Below are 15848 nucleotides of genomic sequence, written 5' to 3' on the forward strand. Positions count from 1 at the left end.
GCGCACTCTCCTACCTCTCCCCTCCCATCTCACTCTACTCCCCTCCACTCACTCTCCTGCCTCTCCCCTCTCATCTCACTCTACTCCCCTCCACGCACTCTGCTACCTCTCCCCTTTCATCTCGCTGTTACAGGACTCCCCTCCACGTGCTCTCCGACTCATCTTGTAATCTCACTCTACCGATTCATTTCCACAGCTGGGAGTTTATTCAAGTTAAACGCAACAACAAAAAACAAATGAATGCGATAGAGAATTCAGAAAAATATTTCCCGACGAATGCCCATGGAGCTTTCCACGACTCGGCTGGCAGACGAGATCCAGTAGCAAGGCGTGTAACTCTCTCGCTGTTGACTGCGGTGAGGACATCAACTCGCACTGCACATTTAAATGACGGGTGGGCGAAAGCTGGATTCAAAATCCCAGGGATCGGCGCTCCGGGTCTTGCCAACGGTGAGAAATCGGCTCCCCCCTTGAAATGCAATAACAAAGACGTGGATGTCGCAGGTTTTTCGTATTCAAAGAACTCACACAACTGCCGTAAATTCAGGTATTACAACTTTTATGTTTTAAATCTAGTACAAACGGCCATACATACATACACATTCATTTACTACAGTGTCTCAACAGATGACGAAACCTTTGCAACAAGGATCCCCGTGTACAAAAGTCACATAGTAAACATCTCGTTTTAGTTTGCTTAACATATACAATTTTACAAATTAAGAGTTCCCAATTATTATATAAAAAAAGGCAACAGCCGTTTTTTTGGTCAAAAATCACGAATCGTATATACCACGTGGGTACACATCCCTCCCGACCGTTCACCGACATTCTCATAGTTTTCATCCACGATAAGCACGAACGTATATATATACACACATCTTACCCATTTATACATAGTACAACATTTAGTGCCAATATCAGACAAAAGCAAATCAATGAATGTCTTAATTTTTTAACGAATGTTTGTTACCATAACATGTATACATTCACGTGTGTGCGTGAGCTCAGTAGTAACAGAAATTCGAGACGGTTATGAAAACAAAAACGGAAATGTGATGTTATAGCTGTAAAAAAAAACCCAACAACTTTTATTCAGATGTCAAACATTCTCATAATTTACAGTCCATTTGTCAATTAATTGGGTTGATCTTGGGGGGATTTGTTGGACCACGTGGGTCAGAGAGGGCTGCTGAATTGGGAGTAGCCAGAACTAGTTCTGATATCACCTCGCCACCGATGTTTATCCAGGCCAGGAATCAAACTTAGCTCACCGAAATGACAACACAAGGGTGCAATGCACTGTGCCACAACTCAACCTCATCAAACACATTTACTTATATTCCACTTGTTATCCTATCTGAAGTTTCAGTAAAATTAAGTGTTTTAGAAAATTATGGTCAAATTGTTGTTTGACTTAGCAAATTAGTTTCAAAAATATTGCGAAGCAATAAAGTCATTCTAGATTTGAAGCTTTCGTGACTGCAGGGATTCATATTCTTAGGTTTTTTCGGTAAAGTCACGTAGGTAAAAAATTTAAATTAATAAAAGTAAAATAAAATAAAAAATCACGACGTTTCGGAGGCAACACAAGCTTCCGTCTTCAGGTGGAACCGTCACAGCATTATTTATTTTATTTTACTTTTATTAATTTTAATTTTTTACCTACGTGACTTTACCGAAAAAACCTAAGAAAATAAAGTCATTATACAAATAGCATCCAGACAATTATTTAGCAAAGTTAATAGAAGGTATTTTGTAAATAGGCAAGTCATTTGAAGACCACCTTATAACATGTACAAAATAAAAGGGAACACGTTCTCTCCAAACTTTCTGGATGACAACAAACGTAAGTGTTGTATTGTAGTCCAAAGTATCCTCACACAATCTGTTCAATTTACATATGAATGCTTTTAAATCAATAAACATTTAACGTCAGCTGACCGGTATACATTGCCAACTGTGAGTCCCACCAACTAGCTGCACTTGAGAATCCAGTTGAGGGGTCTACGATACATTCCTGACCCGGGTGCTTTACAGAGTTTGTATCTTCTCCTGCTGGCAGAGAAAGACCTCCATGAGAAGAGGGAGCTCTAAAAAGCTCTAAAAGCTCCCTCCAGTTCCACACTGCCCACCAGGGATTATTTGTCTGTCGTGCATAGCCCCTCCCAAACATGTACGCTCCCGGATTGGTTGAAGTGCGTCACGTGACCGCGAGCTTTCTGTCGTGCACGAATGCGCTGTCCAACCACGTTCCTACCTGCCCACTCCGAAGCAGAGGTCGCAAACGGGTTTTCATTCCTTACCCGTACCCGGCCGTACCAGGGTCGCAAACGGGTACCCATACCCGTCCATACCCGTACCCTACCCGTACCCGGCCGGGTACGGGTATCGGGTACCTGATTGCGACCTCTGGGATGAAGCCATGTTGCAGGCGCGGGTGGGTTGATTCGAGGAACTTGAATTGTGAGAAGAGACAAGACGTTGGGAAATGAGTGACAAACAGTTACTCACCAGTGACTCATGGTCTACCCGTACCCGTACCCGGCTGCACCAGGGTCGCAAACGGGTACCCGTACCCGGCCGGGTACGGGTAGCCGGGTATCGGGTAGGGTACGGGTATCGGGTACCCGGTTGCGACCTCTGCTCCGAAGGAACGTGTTGGTCCACTCTTCCCACACTTTACCCCCCCCCCCGTCACCGGCCGATCGACCGGCTCTCCGTTTAAACTTGCTGGGCGGACAGAGAAGAAGGCAGGCCACCCTCTGGACGGCAAGCCTATTGTGCCATTACATCACCATGACAGCATCCCCCCCCCCTGCCCCAGCATACAAATATTGAGAAGTTCAGAAGTTTATTTGTCGAGCAAAGCCCCATTGACTTACGTAAAGGAACTCACATTTCTCAATAACAATGCAGCCTTAAAAGGAAATACAAATAATGGGCAACGTTTCAGACAATGGTCCTTCTTCATCACACATACATTTGAAAAAGGGCCACTCCCTGAAACGTCACCTGCTATATATTTTTCCTTTAAGGCCACGGGTGCTATTGACACGGAACGCGTTGAGATTTTTTGTCGCTGTTGATTGTGCTCATGCAACGCAGCAGCAACGAGTAGTTTGTTTAACATTGACCCCTACGGCTCTAATTCAAGGGGCGACTTCCCCAGTAGGCAAAATATTACATTCCATTAAACACGCACTAGGCCCAGGGTGTGTACACTGTACGTTAAGTTTGTTAATTTAAAAATATTTCTTTCAAAAATGGCCAACCATTTTATGTATAACTCTATCTCATAAAAGCATGAAACGTACCATGGTAATAAAACAAATGCATCAACTTTGCATGTAGTGTAAAAAAAAACTCCCCAGCATAAATACATTCATATTTTTCAGTTTTTCTTAATCAAAACATTTCTCACCATGAAAAATGGAATTATTGTCAGTTATACCTCGATGACGCAGATGGTGGCGTTTCCACTCGTACATAATTGGTACGGGCAGTATATCTATATCAGATGCATCGTCCATACGTACTGCTTAGCACTATTTCAACCCTTTAGTGCTTTTGCCAAATGACTTCTGGATGAGGGCCTCCCCCCCCCGTGCAGTATCGTGCGGGTTAACCGACCACAATTCGCCACGCTGGTCATTGTGGAGTGGTTGGCAACGCACCTTCACATTGGGAGCATAGTGCAGGTAAACGATGGTATTTGTCGCACTCTCCTCTGCTGACAAGTTAGGCCCGCGGCAGCCTACACCTGTTTCACGCGTGGCGGTCACCGCCCATTCCATCCAAGCGCTATCCAGCCTCGACCTCGCTTCGCGTCCAAGATTGGGGCGCGCTCCGGCCGTTTCGACCACGGGCAAACCATTTAGCCTGCGCGGTTCACAAAACGCCGTCCCAAACGCCCGCTCGCCAGGATGCGCGACTGTTAGTGCAACCATCTCCGCGCGGGACCTTTGTCCACATTCTGTTTACGTTTTTTCACACGTGGCGAAAAGACGGCGGCGGTGGCGACGACGATGACGACGTGGCACAGTCCTCACGGGGCAGAGCGGAGAGAGCGGAGGTCACGCGCTCGTGCTGTCCTGGTGGTGGTGGTGGTGCGGCGAGTTGGCGCCGAGAGTGATGTGCCTTGGCTGTCCCGGCAGCTCCCGGCTGTTGCTGTTGCTCTTGCAGCTGTTGTGCCGCGCGGGGGACGGGAGGACCATCGCGCTACGCCTGCTGTTGGGCGTGTGCCTGCTGCGGCGGGCAAGAGAAACGCAGCACGCGTCACACCCAAGGAGCGTCACACCCAAGGAGGGTCGCGCTCTCGCCAACAACATTCGGCAAGCGCAGCGGTTTTTTGTTTAACGTGCCTGACTGGCTCCGCCAATGAGCACCTGTAGGGTCGAAACCGGTTACCAGGGTTTTGCTTGCTCGAACAAATTGCTTTGCAGCAGTGATTTGGCCGGGCGGTCGCGTATTTGCCGCTTGTTGCAGAGGTTCGCGGTTGGTGCCCAGCGGCCTCCCTGGTTAATACTGAGGGTGCATTAACCTGGTCCGCTTCACAATGGAAGTTAAAGATCTCGTGACGCTATCAGAGAAAGCATAAGGCAGTGTCACGTTCCAAATTTGAAACATTGCCCACAAATGACTCACTAAGGAGAGCACATCGCCCCCTACTGTGACACTTCTGCACAACATAACTGTATGTACGCAGAACGTCTTTTCGCACCATACGTAGCCAACCACGCGAATCGGAGGCGCGAAAACACCGTGCGAAACGCTGCGCCCTCGCAATAGCCGCGCGCTACAACCCAGGTGTTATTATCACTCGCAGCGGTTATTCAAAACCTGCCCGCTGGTGGTGCAAGCGGCAGGCAAACCATCGACCGGGCCACCGCGCCTCCTTGACCGACTTCACTACGAAAATAAAACGGCGAACGTTGGCGCTCGCAATGCCGCGAACGTCGGGGGGGGGGGGGGGCGGGCGGAAGGGCCGGGGGAGCGAACCTGGCGTCGGGCGGCTTGCCGTGCTGCGTGCCGCTCACGCGGCTGTGCTGGCTGCTGGGCTTGCTGCTGCTGCCGCACAGCCCCGGTGGCGGCGGCTGTACCGTAGCCACCTCCTCTAGCGCGTTGGAGGAGGAGGCGTGCGTGGACGTGCCCTGCGTCGAGGTGCCGCGGGACTTGCGTGGCGCGGACGCCAGCAGCGTCTGGGAGCAGACGTCGTGAGACTCCTCCAGCACCCGGCGGCTCTCGTTAACCACCGCCCTTGCGGGGTGGGAGGGCGGAGGGGATTGCATATTTTAGCACAAGCTTGCGTGGTTAATGCACACTTGATTCCTTTGCAATAGGTGTCTGTTTGGTGTTTGAACATCTTAACACCGACTGCATTATCGCGGGAAAGGGTAAAGCGGTAACAAGGGGTCCTGTAGATCAGTCGTTACTCTCAACCTTAATTGGCTACTGTAGTCCCCCCCCCCTTTCCTGACCCAACATGCTTCCGAGATAACAAATGTATGAATAATGAACATCGATATTTTAACCAAATGTCCATCTTGTGAGGTATCCTAACTCGCTAGTAACTGTGCTCGTTGGTTAATCTTTAGAAACCGCATTGTTTCCAATCAAAGTGACCATATGGATTCATACATGATTATTCACCAATGACTCACGCGTGATATAATTTCACACATTTATAAATCAACTCACGTACCCCCTGGAACATTGCCACGTGGACCCAGGGGTAGGCGTACCCCCGGTCGAGAACCACTGCCGTAGATAATACGAATATAATCTGTTGTTACATTTGTTGTGCGAGCGTGGATAAGAGCGTGTGGGTGAACAGAGCCGACTGTCCAGATCGTGAGGCGGACGGCACTCACTGCTTGTGCCGTCGTCCCGACAGGAAGGCCGCCCATCCCAGACACGTCTTGCGGCTGCCGACCCAGAAGGCGGGCGGGATTCCGACGACGAGCGTGGTGAAGTACTTCACCAGGAAGAGCACGAGCGCCGGCCGCTGCTTCGGCTGGTTCGCCTGCGTCGCGGTCGACACAAGACGCGCCCAAACGTCACCGCGCGTTTCTGCGAGAGTCGATCGTCGTCAAGGCCGCCGGCGCAAACGGAACCACGCAAACGAGACGGGAAAATAAAACACAAATTCGCGAATCGGCTCAGGGCCGCGAAAGTCCATCGAATCGCTGGAGAGGAGAGCCAACGCCGTCGACGGTCAACGCGCCCGCCCTTACCCACCGCACCTACCTGGTAGGGGCACGGAATGCGGTACTCGGTGCAGCGATCGCGCAGCCACGTCGCCTCCCAGGCGGCGCGCGACGCCTGCTCGTACACGAGGCACGCCACGAGCGCCAGCTGCGGCACGAGGTAGAGCACGCTGAACACGCCGATGCGCACCATGAACTTGACGAGCTTCGTCTGGTTGCGCCCGTCGTGGCGCATCTCGAGGCGCACGCGGTTCAGCGACACGATGCCGGCGAGCAGCAGCGAGAGGCCCGCGGCGGCGCATGCGCCCAGCGGCGCCAGCACGAAGTAGCGCAGCGTCGTCACGTCGTAGAGGCCCGCGAAGCACACGCCACTCAGGTTGTCGCCCTCCACCTTGTTCAGCGCCAGCAGCGCCACCGTGAGCGCGGCCGGCGGGCCCCAGGCGAGCGCGTGGAACGCGGCCGCCCTCTTCTCGATGGCCTCGCGCCCCCACTTGAGGCCCGCGGCCAGGAACCACGTGATGGTGAGCACCACCCACCAGAGGGCGCCGGCCATCGCGGAGAAGTAGAGCAGCATGAAGACGGCGGTGCACGCCTTGTTGTTGCGCGAGCCCTGCGTGACAGTGGCGGCGGCGCCGGGCGCCAGCCCCGGCGCGTTGCAGGCGGCCGCGGAGTCGTCCAGGAGGAAGCCGACGAGGAAGGAGAGCGAGACGGCGACGTAGCAGGTCGCGTAGAAGATGATGGGCCGCTCCGGGTAGCGGAAGCGCTTGCGGTCGAGCAGGAAGGTGAGGAAGGTGAAGGTGGTGGCGACGAGGCACACGACGGACATGACGCCCACCAGGTAGCGCGTGAGCTCCAGCTCGCCGGAGCTGAAGTACATGTTGGGGCACGGCGGCGAGCAGTCCGGCACGCCCATGAACGAGTAGCCGAGCCCCGACGGGACCTGCGGGTTCACGCGGCGAGGGTCACGGGATTGCGGTGTGCGGGATCTGTCAAATCCTGCTAGCTCACTAGATTGGTTGGCATCCTATAGTTTAGTTTCTCTGTTCCCAATGACCTTTGCGAAGAAGTTACGAGGTCGAAACGAACAAAGCGGAATAGTAGCCAATGATGAAAATCGGCTCGTGCAGATGAGTGGACGGCTTTACAATTGGCCCGTATTACCACGGATGTTTGCACGGTTGCGCTGCTTGGAGTGCACACGTCTTTCCGGAGCACGCTGCTTGATGTCCGGCACGGGGTCTGACATTTCCAGTGGACGTGCGTGTGGGAACACACGTGTGGGAACACAGGCCGACCCGGGCTGTATTTGCCGTGGCAAAGCTCACGCGTCCTCTTTCCCCACAAGGTGGCAGCGTTAAAGAAGGTTTGGGTCCAAACGTAAAAAATTTCGCAAATTTTTTTTTTAATTTTTTTTTCTTTCTTCCGTCCGCAAGCCCTTGTGGTTGACAAGAGGGGGGGGGGGGTGGCTCCGGCTTGCGCCAGTGCGCGAGTGTATGTACGCAAGTTGAACTTCTTTCGCACCGCACGTAGCCTACCGTGTTGATCGGAGGTGATCAGTTTGGGGGGCTCTGAGCATAAAACCCCCCCTCGCCAACCCACCTTCTAATTCATACAATCCTCGTATAGTATTGAGATACTAGAAATGTAAACAAATATGTGATGTAGTGAGATGACAGTAGATATTTACAAACCAAATTTAGCATATCATTTTTTTTTACTTGTTTTATTTTACCCGGTATGCAGCTCTTTTTTTAGAAGCTACCTGGCCCCAAATGACAGCTCAAACAAGTGGCTTGTCATGCGGAAATTAATAGTAGCCAAATACTCTAAAACGCACGTCGATTCTAAAAGTGGAGGGGAAAAGCCGGAGTACCCGGAGGAAAATCCACGCAACCTTGGGGAGAACATGCAAACTCCATTTACACAGGCCTCAGGGTCGGGATCGAACCCACAGCCTCCTGCATTCCAGGCAAGGGAGTTAACATCTTCTTGGTTCTTTCGGTAAAGTCACGTAGAAGGGAAATAATAAAATAATAAAACATAATAAAATAATTCTCACGACGTTTCGTCCATAACGCAAGCAGCCGTCCTCAGGTGAAGAACAGGTCTGTCGGAAAGACAGCGTCTGAATGGGCTGTTCTTCCGACAGACCTGTTCTTCACCTGAGGACGGCTGCTTGCGTTGTGGCCGAAACGTCGTGAGAATTATTGAATGTTTTATTTTTATTATTGTATTATTTCCCTTCTATGGGACTTTACCGAAAGAACCAAGAAGATGAATCCCTGCAGTCACGAAAGCTTCAAATCGGAGTTAACATCTTGCCACCGTGGAGCCCACAAAAGACAGGGCGACGACCCACTCCTGGTGACCAGGACAGCCTCGCACACCTCCCCCCCCATCCCCTCCCACCGCCACCACACGCACCCCCCCTCCCGGATCCACTGCCATTGGTACCGACCTTGAGCTCGCGCGGACACCAGAAGCCGTAGTCGCGCTGGGCCGAGTGCTGGATGGTCTGCGGCGTCGCGCCACTCGCCATCGGCCGCGGCGACATGGGGTAGGGCTCGTCGCACTCCTCCAGCCTGGACCACGGCAACGGCAGGCGTGCAATTAAGTTGTGGGCGCCACGGTGGTGAGATGTTTACTAGCTCGCCTGGTAGGCAGGTCGTAGGTTAGATCCCGACCCTGATGACGCATGTATATTGGGAGTTTGCGTGTATCTCTCTCTCTCTGTCCCCGTGGTCAAATGGATTTTTCTCCGGGTCCTCTGGTTTTTCTCTCCACGTTTAGAATCAACTCTTATAAATGTCCACGCGATAAGCCACTTTATTGAGCTATCATTTGTGGCCTGTTCCCTTCTGAAAAAAAGCTGCATAGCTCAGTGGGACTTACCTGGTAAAAAAAAAATTCTGATCTGTTTACCTTTCTGATACTTTGCACTCCTATCGTGTTTTTGTATTGCTTGTTGTTGTAACTTTCTTACCCGCCCCGACTGGACATCTGTGAAAAAGAGCTTTACACCTCATCGGATTTCTCCGGAAAAAATAAATATTCCGATTGTGATTTCTGAGAGCGATGCAAACGGCTCTGAGTTTCGGCTGCCTAATTTGAGCGGTGAATAAATGCAATTCCTAAATTTTAGACAGCAATAACAAGGAAACAGATACTCGTTGGTTCTTTCAATAAAGTCACAGGTATAAAATAAAGTAAAACACCATTTATTTTATTTTATACCTACGTGACTTTACCGAAAGAACCAAAGAGTATGGATTCCTGCAGTCACGATCTTTTGAGTGCGTGCGTGCGTATGTGTGTGTGACGAGGGGAGGGGGGGGCAAAGCGATTTCTGGGTGTGTCGGTTAAAATGTCAACACCTGAGCACGTAACTTCCTTTTGTAAAAGCAAATCTGAAGTGAAAATGTAAAGCCTCGGTAAGAGCATTCCATCAATCCACTCGCGAGCCACGTATCCCCGTGCGCTGGTAAACGGGCGATTTACGATTCGCGTGCCCGCTCCTATAGTAGCAATAATAAAGCCTTCAAACAGTTTCATTTCCGTTTCAAAATGAAATAATTTCACGCTGAGCAAATCCTGTGAAATCGCATTTATACAGAGGCATGCGCAGGAGGTGAATGTGATCAATTAAACTCTACTTTAATTAGAAAAATGAGGCACACGCGAGTCTCTGGGGAGGGGGGGGGAGTGGTGGGGGCACGAGTCAAACACTGCCAACGGACACCATTAGTCAGAGCGGATGTTTAGCGCCTCCCTGGTACCACGCTCTCGTTCGCGGCCTTAATTAGAAACCCAGCCGTGTGGAACGACAAAAAACTTCACTTTCACACGTCCCCCCTCCTCCTCTTAGCCTCCCCCCCTCCCAGCCGGCTGTCTGTCCGCACGGCCGTCCGTTCGTGCGACCGTCTGCGTGACAATCCGTGCACCTGCCCGCTTGACACTCTGTCCCATCCATGTGTCCATCCGTTCGTCCATCCTTCCATGAGAGTCCATCTATCAATGTGATTATCCGTCCATGTGTCTGTCCGTCCGTACGTCCGGCATCGATGTGTCCGTCCGTATGTTCGTCCATTCGTGTGTCCATCCGTCTGTGTGTCTATCCGTCTGTATGTTTGTGTGTTCATCTATCGGTCCTTCCAGCTCTATAGAGCTCCCACGAGTGGAAGCCTTCACACAGCAGTATTATGAGCAAAACACTTGCAGGGGTGCACCCTTACCTCTTATCCTTCAATGGCAATTGTAAGTTGTGGACGTGTGAGCGAGTGAGGGCTGTGTGAAGCGGGCAGCAACACAAAGTGCTTGCCACAAATGAACCACAAATCAAGTTTGAACCGCAATACCTCGCTGATCTCGTCAAGGAGCAGAAACCATCATCACGCGAGCTCCGGTCATCCTCGCAGCAGCAGCGGCCCTTTGGTTAACCGTCAAACGAAAGGTGGTGGTATTTGTCGCACTCGTTACACACAAAGTGCTTGCCACAAATTAATCACAATACCCTTGCTGGTCTCGTCAAGAAGCTTGAAACATCACTCGAACCCCCGCCATCATCACAGCAGCGGATTTTTTCTTGCCATCGAACAAAGGCGGTCACCACGTCGCGCGCTTTCAGATGCGCTTCTGCGGCCTTCTGGAAAGGTCTACCTTCCGATATTGGGAAGCCACTGAAGCTATACACTTTTAAATCAAGATTGAAAACTCACTTCTTCAGAACTGCTTTTTGTGTTTAGGTTGTTGTCCTTCACCGGCACCTCCGATTAGCACGGTTGGCTACGTATGGTGCGAAAGAAGTTCAACATACATACGACTGCACATGCAGCACGGTGACACTCACCGTTCAGCTGGTAATAACACAAAATGTGAGGCAGTGTTTCTCACGAGCCTAATGGAGCAATTTTCACACGATAATGTTGCTTACAATAAAAGTGTACGTCCGCGCTGCTGCGGTTTAAGACACGTGGTGGAATGGTAAATGCGCAACCTTGCAAAATGCCATGCCCACATGCCCCTGCTGGTGACAGGGCCTCGACTAGTGATAGCTATAGAGTGTATTGTGGCCTGCTCTACCACGCTTGGCAGACGTGCGAGGACCCACTACACTTGACTCCACCACGCGCGACTTGCCGATCGACGCACTACAATGTACCCATTGATACCGCTTGGCGCAGAGAGGCGGAGGAGATCTAGAACCGTGCGTCACCGTGTCGACCGCTGCGCCAGGAGTTGGTACCAGCGACAAGTCCAGTGACTGCAAGTCCACATCAGCAGCAGCAGCATCCATGTTTTAAGATAGGCTGCAATAATTACCGGCGAAACGTCGTGCTCGATTCATAATGAAGGTTTTTTTGAACTCGAATTGTAAATGTTGTGGGTTTCCTCTCCAACACACCGGTGTGCTGAACCAGTATCGAATTGGCACGTTCTGTTTACGTGACAAACCTTACCAATTGGCTGTGTTGGGTGGTGGCGCGTTTGACGACACAGTTACTCTATATTTACGCGATCGAACAAAAAAACCCACCTTAAGTATGGATAATATTGGTCACGAAAGCCTCTGTGTTAAACTGAATATTGAGGAAATAAAGTTGTTTGCAACACACAAACTCGTTTGAAGCGTGTTGATGTTGCGTGAGCAACGACACACCCATTGGCTGGATGGTGTCATGTGACCGCCAATGCAAGAGGGCTGGGTGTTTTTTTTTTAACGTGCGAGACTGAATGGATGTGTTTATTAGTGAGAAGGCTGCATCGTGCTATATTTATAAAGATAAAGAGCACGGACACCGTTGTTACTGGTGCTTATTAGCAACAATAAATAAATGCAAAGGGCCGAGTAGGCACTGTTCCTTGCCGATATCCCCTGCCAGGCTCCAAGGGGTGAGGTTGTCCAGGCGTGGTGGGAGGGCAGGGTTGGGCCTCCCCGCCTTGTACCGCGTTAATGATCGTAGATACAGGCGGCAATTAATTTTAATTGCTCAGTAACACGCAACCACATTGCAAACACAGAAGCGATGAAGTCGCCGTGTCCTACGTGAGACGTCGCGCCACATTTGAAGAACGCATCAAGTTTACATGAACGTACCAAGAGAATTGATATGAAAAGCCGATTACCGTAATCTCTTTCAACTGTATCTCATCTGCATCTCTACCATCAGCTCATTATGTCTATTTTTGTCCATATTTCTCATCTCCCTGCATCTCAATCTATTTTCGATGCCTGTTCGCTCATCTGACTACAACTCTATCTGCCTTACATTGCTCTCATTTCCCTATATCCTGTCTAGATGTCTTCTCTCATCTTAACTAAATCTCTCTTATCTTTGTCGACACTTCTCGAACCTCTGTTCTATGTGGCTACCCTTTGCTGTGCCGCGGTGGTGAGATATCAATTCCCTCGCCTGGTATACAGGAGGTCGGGGGTCGATCCCGACCCTGACGCATGCATGTTCGGATTTTGCAAGTCCACCTTGTGGTCGGGTGGATTTTTCTCCGGATCCTCCGATTTTTCCCTCAACATTTAGAATCAACGTGCGTTTAGAGTATTTGGCTGCTATACATTTCCACGTGATAAGCCACTTCGTTGGAGCTATCATTTGTGGCCAGGTCGCTTCTGAAACAACTCTATAGCTCAGTGGGCCTTACCTGACAAAATAAAACAAGTTTAGTTAAAAAAATTATTGCTAAGTTTAGTTTGTAAATATCTACTGTCATCTCACTACATCTCACATATTTGTTCACATTTCTAGTATCTCAATACTATACGAGGATTGTATGAATTAAAAGGTGGGTTGGCGGGGGGGGGTTATGCTCAGAACCCCCCAAACGGACCACCTCCGATCAACACGGTAGGCTCCGTGCGGTGCGAAAGAAGTTCAACTTGCGTACATACACTCGCGCACTCACGCAAGCCGGAGCCCCCCCCCCCCACCTCTTTGTCAACCACAAGGGCTTGCGGACAGAGGCAAGGAAAAAATGTAGCGTTGAGGAAGATTTTTTTGCGTGGCTTGTCAACTGTGTCAAAGCAACAGCAAACAAAACACCTGGCATTCTTACGCCTCTTAACGACGGCTAATCCGCTCGCTCGCTCGCTCACTCCTTCCTGGCCAGGAGAGACGGCCTGAAACCGTCATCGTCGCCGTTGTTGATGTTGTTGTTGTCGAAAAGAGAACCGGTCTCGCATCTGTTAATTTGCCGAGTGTCTGCGATGACAAAGAGGCTAAAGTAAATCAACACGGAAGAGCATCGCTAACTCCGAGCCCAAACCCTCCAACTGAGATATTTCACGGTCCTGACTCCGCATGAACAATGCCGCCTGGACACATGGTGTGATGACGGTAAGCACACTTGGGCCTGCATGTATATATGTATGTTTCACTTCTTTCGCGCCGTACGCAAGCCAACCACGCTAATCCGCATACCGGAGATGGCTGCGTCAAATCCATCAGATCTCCCGGCACGGCAGTTGAAACGAGTTTCTTAATTCCTCCCACTTCTTTGTACGTACCAGTTGGGCGATTGGCAGCTGGCATGCGGTGAGGTAAAGTTATTGTAACGTTGTGACCTGCCCCTACTGAACATCTGTGAAAAAGAGCTTTGTAGCTCATCGGATTCCTCCAGTATAAAAACAATATTCTAATTCTGATTCCGTGCGTAATACTCCCAACATCTGGCCGGCAAAGAAGAGTAGGCCCATTACCCTCCACAAGTGCTCTCTTGATCTCTCCCTTAAGTAGAGGCAGGCCCGTCCGTCAGTGGTGGGGTGAGCGAGAAATTGCGGGGCTGCACTTTTACCTTTTTTGTTTCGTTTAAACCTTACGCCCAATGTGTGTACATGTAGTTTATCAACCCTGCTCAAACTACCGTCTAATTAGATTTCGTACATAATGGATGGATCCCTTTCAGGCCAACCCGGTATATTTTTTGCACTCAACACCAACTTGTTACGACAACCAGACGTTGAAGGGTTCTGTGTTATCTTTTCCCTCCCCAGACCTGCTCCGCCCTGACACCTACGCACACGTCTGGAAAGTTTCACCATCTTAGAGAAAGAGAAAAACAATCCAGACGACTGAACTCCTTGGAGGGCACGCGTTTTAAAAAGACGCACGGTCCGAACGCCGGGGGCAAACGCGGCACCTGGCGCAAGCTGGGCTCCGTGCGCAAGCCCGGGAGATGATCACTCGCAGGCCCCCGCAGCTTATTCAGCAGAGTAACGACGGTTCTGAGCCAAGCAGAGTGGTCAGGCTGGCACCGAGACCGACAGCCGCGCAAGTGCCACTTCAGCAAAATAAAAAAAACGCACAGCGTGCGGCGTTTCGCCAACAACACAGTCTCATCGGATCGAAGAGGCTAAGGAGGCTTGAGAGCCCAGTGAGTAACTTGGATGGGTGACCACCGCCAGGGCTTGCCAGGTGTTGTAGGCGCGGGGCTCTTGATGCGTGGCCAGGAGATGGCAGTGCCGGGTGTCACCAGCCCGTGCAAGTGGTTTGGCCAAAAAACACTCGTTTGTGAAAATGTCCCATCGTCCAAAACGACGTAGGAGGCTTCTGTTGTGGAGCAGCAAGTGCTCTCCTGGGTCAAGTACCAGACAATGTTAGCAGTGAGGTGCGAAGCGATGACGCAGTGGTGGGCACACCGCACTTTGAATCCAGCTACTCGAGTTCGATTCCCAGCCACGATGAACGTCAGTGGTGAACGACATCTGAACAGGTCCTAGGCAGCCTCTCCAGCAAACCACACAGACTAAAGTGATGAAGTGTGGTCACACAACCAGCCAGACTGACACAGCATTTCCGGAGGCTTTCATCAAGGGACTGAAATTATAATGATTCATTATTAAATGGTAAAAGATGAAGGTGCAGACCCTGCAATTGCTTGCTCGCTCGACTGCTGGCAGAGAGGCCTCCATTAGGAGGGAGGCTCAACAAAACCCTCTCGGAAGGTATCTTGTTTCGATTTAAAGCTTTCGTGACTGCAGGGATTCATCTTCTTGGTTCTTTCGGTAAAGTCACGTAGAAGGGAAATAATAAAATAATAAAACATAATAAAATACAATTCTCACTGTGAGAATTATTATTTATTTTTTCCCTTCTACGTGACTTTACCGAAAGAACCAAGAAGAAGGTATCTTGTCCCAATATTCCGCGCTGGCCAGCGTTAAGCACCACTCAAACCAAACGCAGACCTGCCTATCGACCAACTGCGGTGAGCCCATTTATACTGCGGGGTGGATGGAGGCAGTGGGGAGGGGGGAACGATTCAAGAAACTTGCCCCATTGTTTGGACTGACACGCCTCAAGACGCAATCGATCCCAACCCTGACGCCTGTTGTATGTTTGGAGTTTGCGTGTCTCTCTCTCTCTCTCCCCGTGGTCGCATGGACTTTTCTCCGGGTCCTCCGGTTTTTCCCTCCACTGTTAGAATCAACGTGCGTATCGGGTATTTGGCTCCTATAAATGTCCACGCGATAAGCCACTTCCGTTGAGCTATCATGTGGCCTGTTCCCTTCTGAAAAACAGCTGCTCAGTGGGCTTTACCTGGTAAAATAAAAAAAAGTTTAATATTTTAGTTCAGAATTGGCAGCCAACTGATTGGGCACATCCAGCATTCCACCACAGCAGCAGCATC

General features: G+C 50.4%; 1 protein-coding gene across 2 annotated transcripts in view; it reads right to left on the reverse strand.

Annotated features, from left to right (window-relative positions):
• Positions 1-542: 542 nt before the first annotated feature.
• Positions 543-15848, reverse strand: part of FZD3 (frizzled class receptor 3) — a 43672-nt gene continuing 28366 nt past the window's right edge. Inside the window, exons 4-8 of one of the 2 annotated variants that reach the window (XM_078600629.1) lie at positions 8668-8791; positions 6250-7149; positions 5874-6025; positions 5002-5259; positions 543-4245 (exon numbers count right to left, since the gene is read on the reverse strand). In XM_078600629.1, coding sequence (XP_078456755.1) covers positions 4077-4245; positions 5002-5259; positions 5874-6025; positions 6250-7149; positions 8668-8791 — 1603 coding nt within the window. In that variant the 3' untranslated portion in view covers positions 543-4076. Of the gene's footprint in view, positions 4249-5001; positions 5260-5873; positions 6026-6249; positions 7150-8667; positions 8792-15848 lie in introns of both variants that reach the window. The other variant, XM_078600628.1, reaches the window with a different exon arrangement.

This window comes from Lampetra planeri, chromosome 14 (assembly GCF_965212315.1).
Source record: "Lampetra planeri chromosome 14, kcLamPlan1.2.h2, whole genome shotgun sequence".
Taxonomy (NCBI): domain Eukaryota; kingdom Metazoa; phylum Chordata; class Hyperoartia; order Petromyzontiformes; family Petromyzontidae; genus Lampetra; species Lampetra planeri.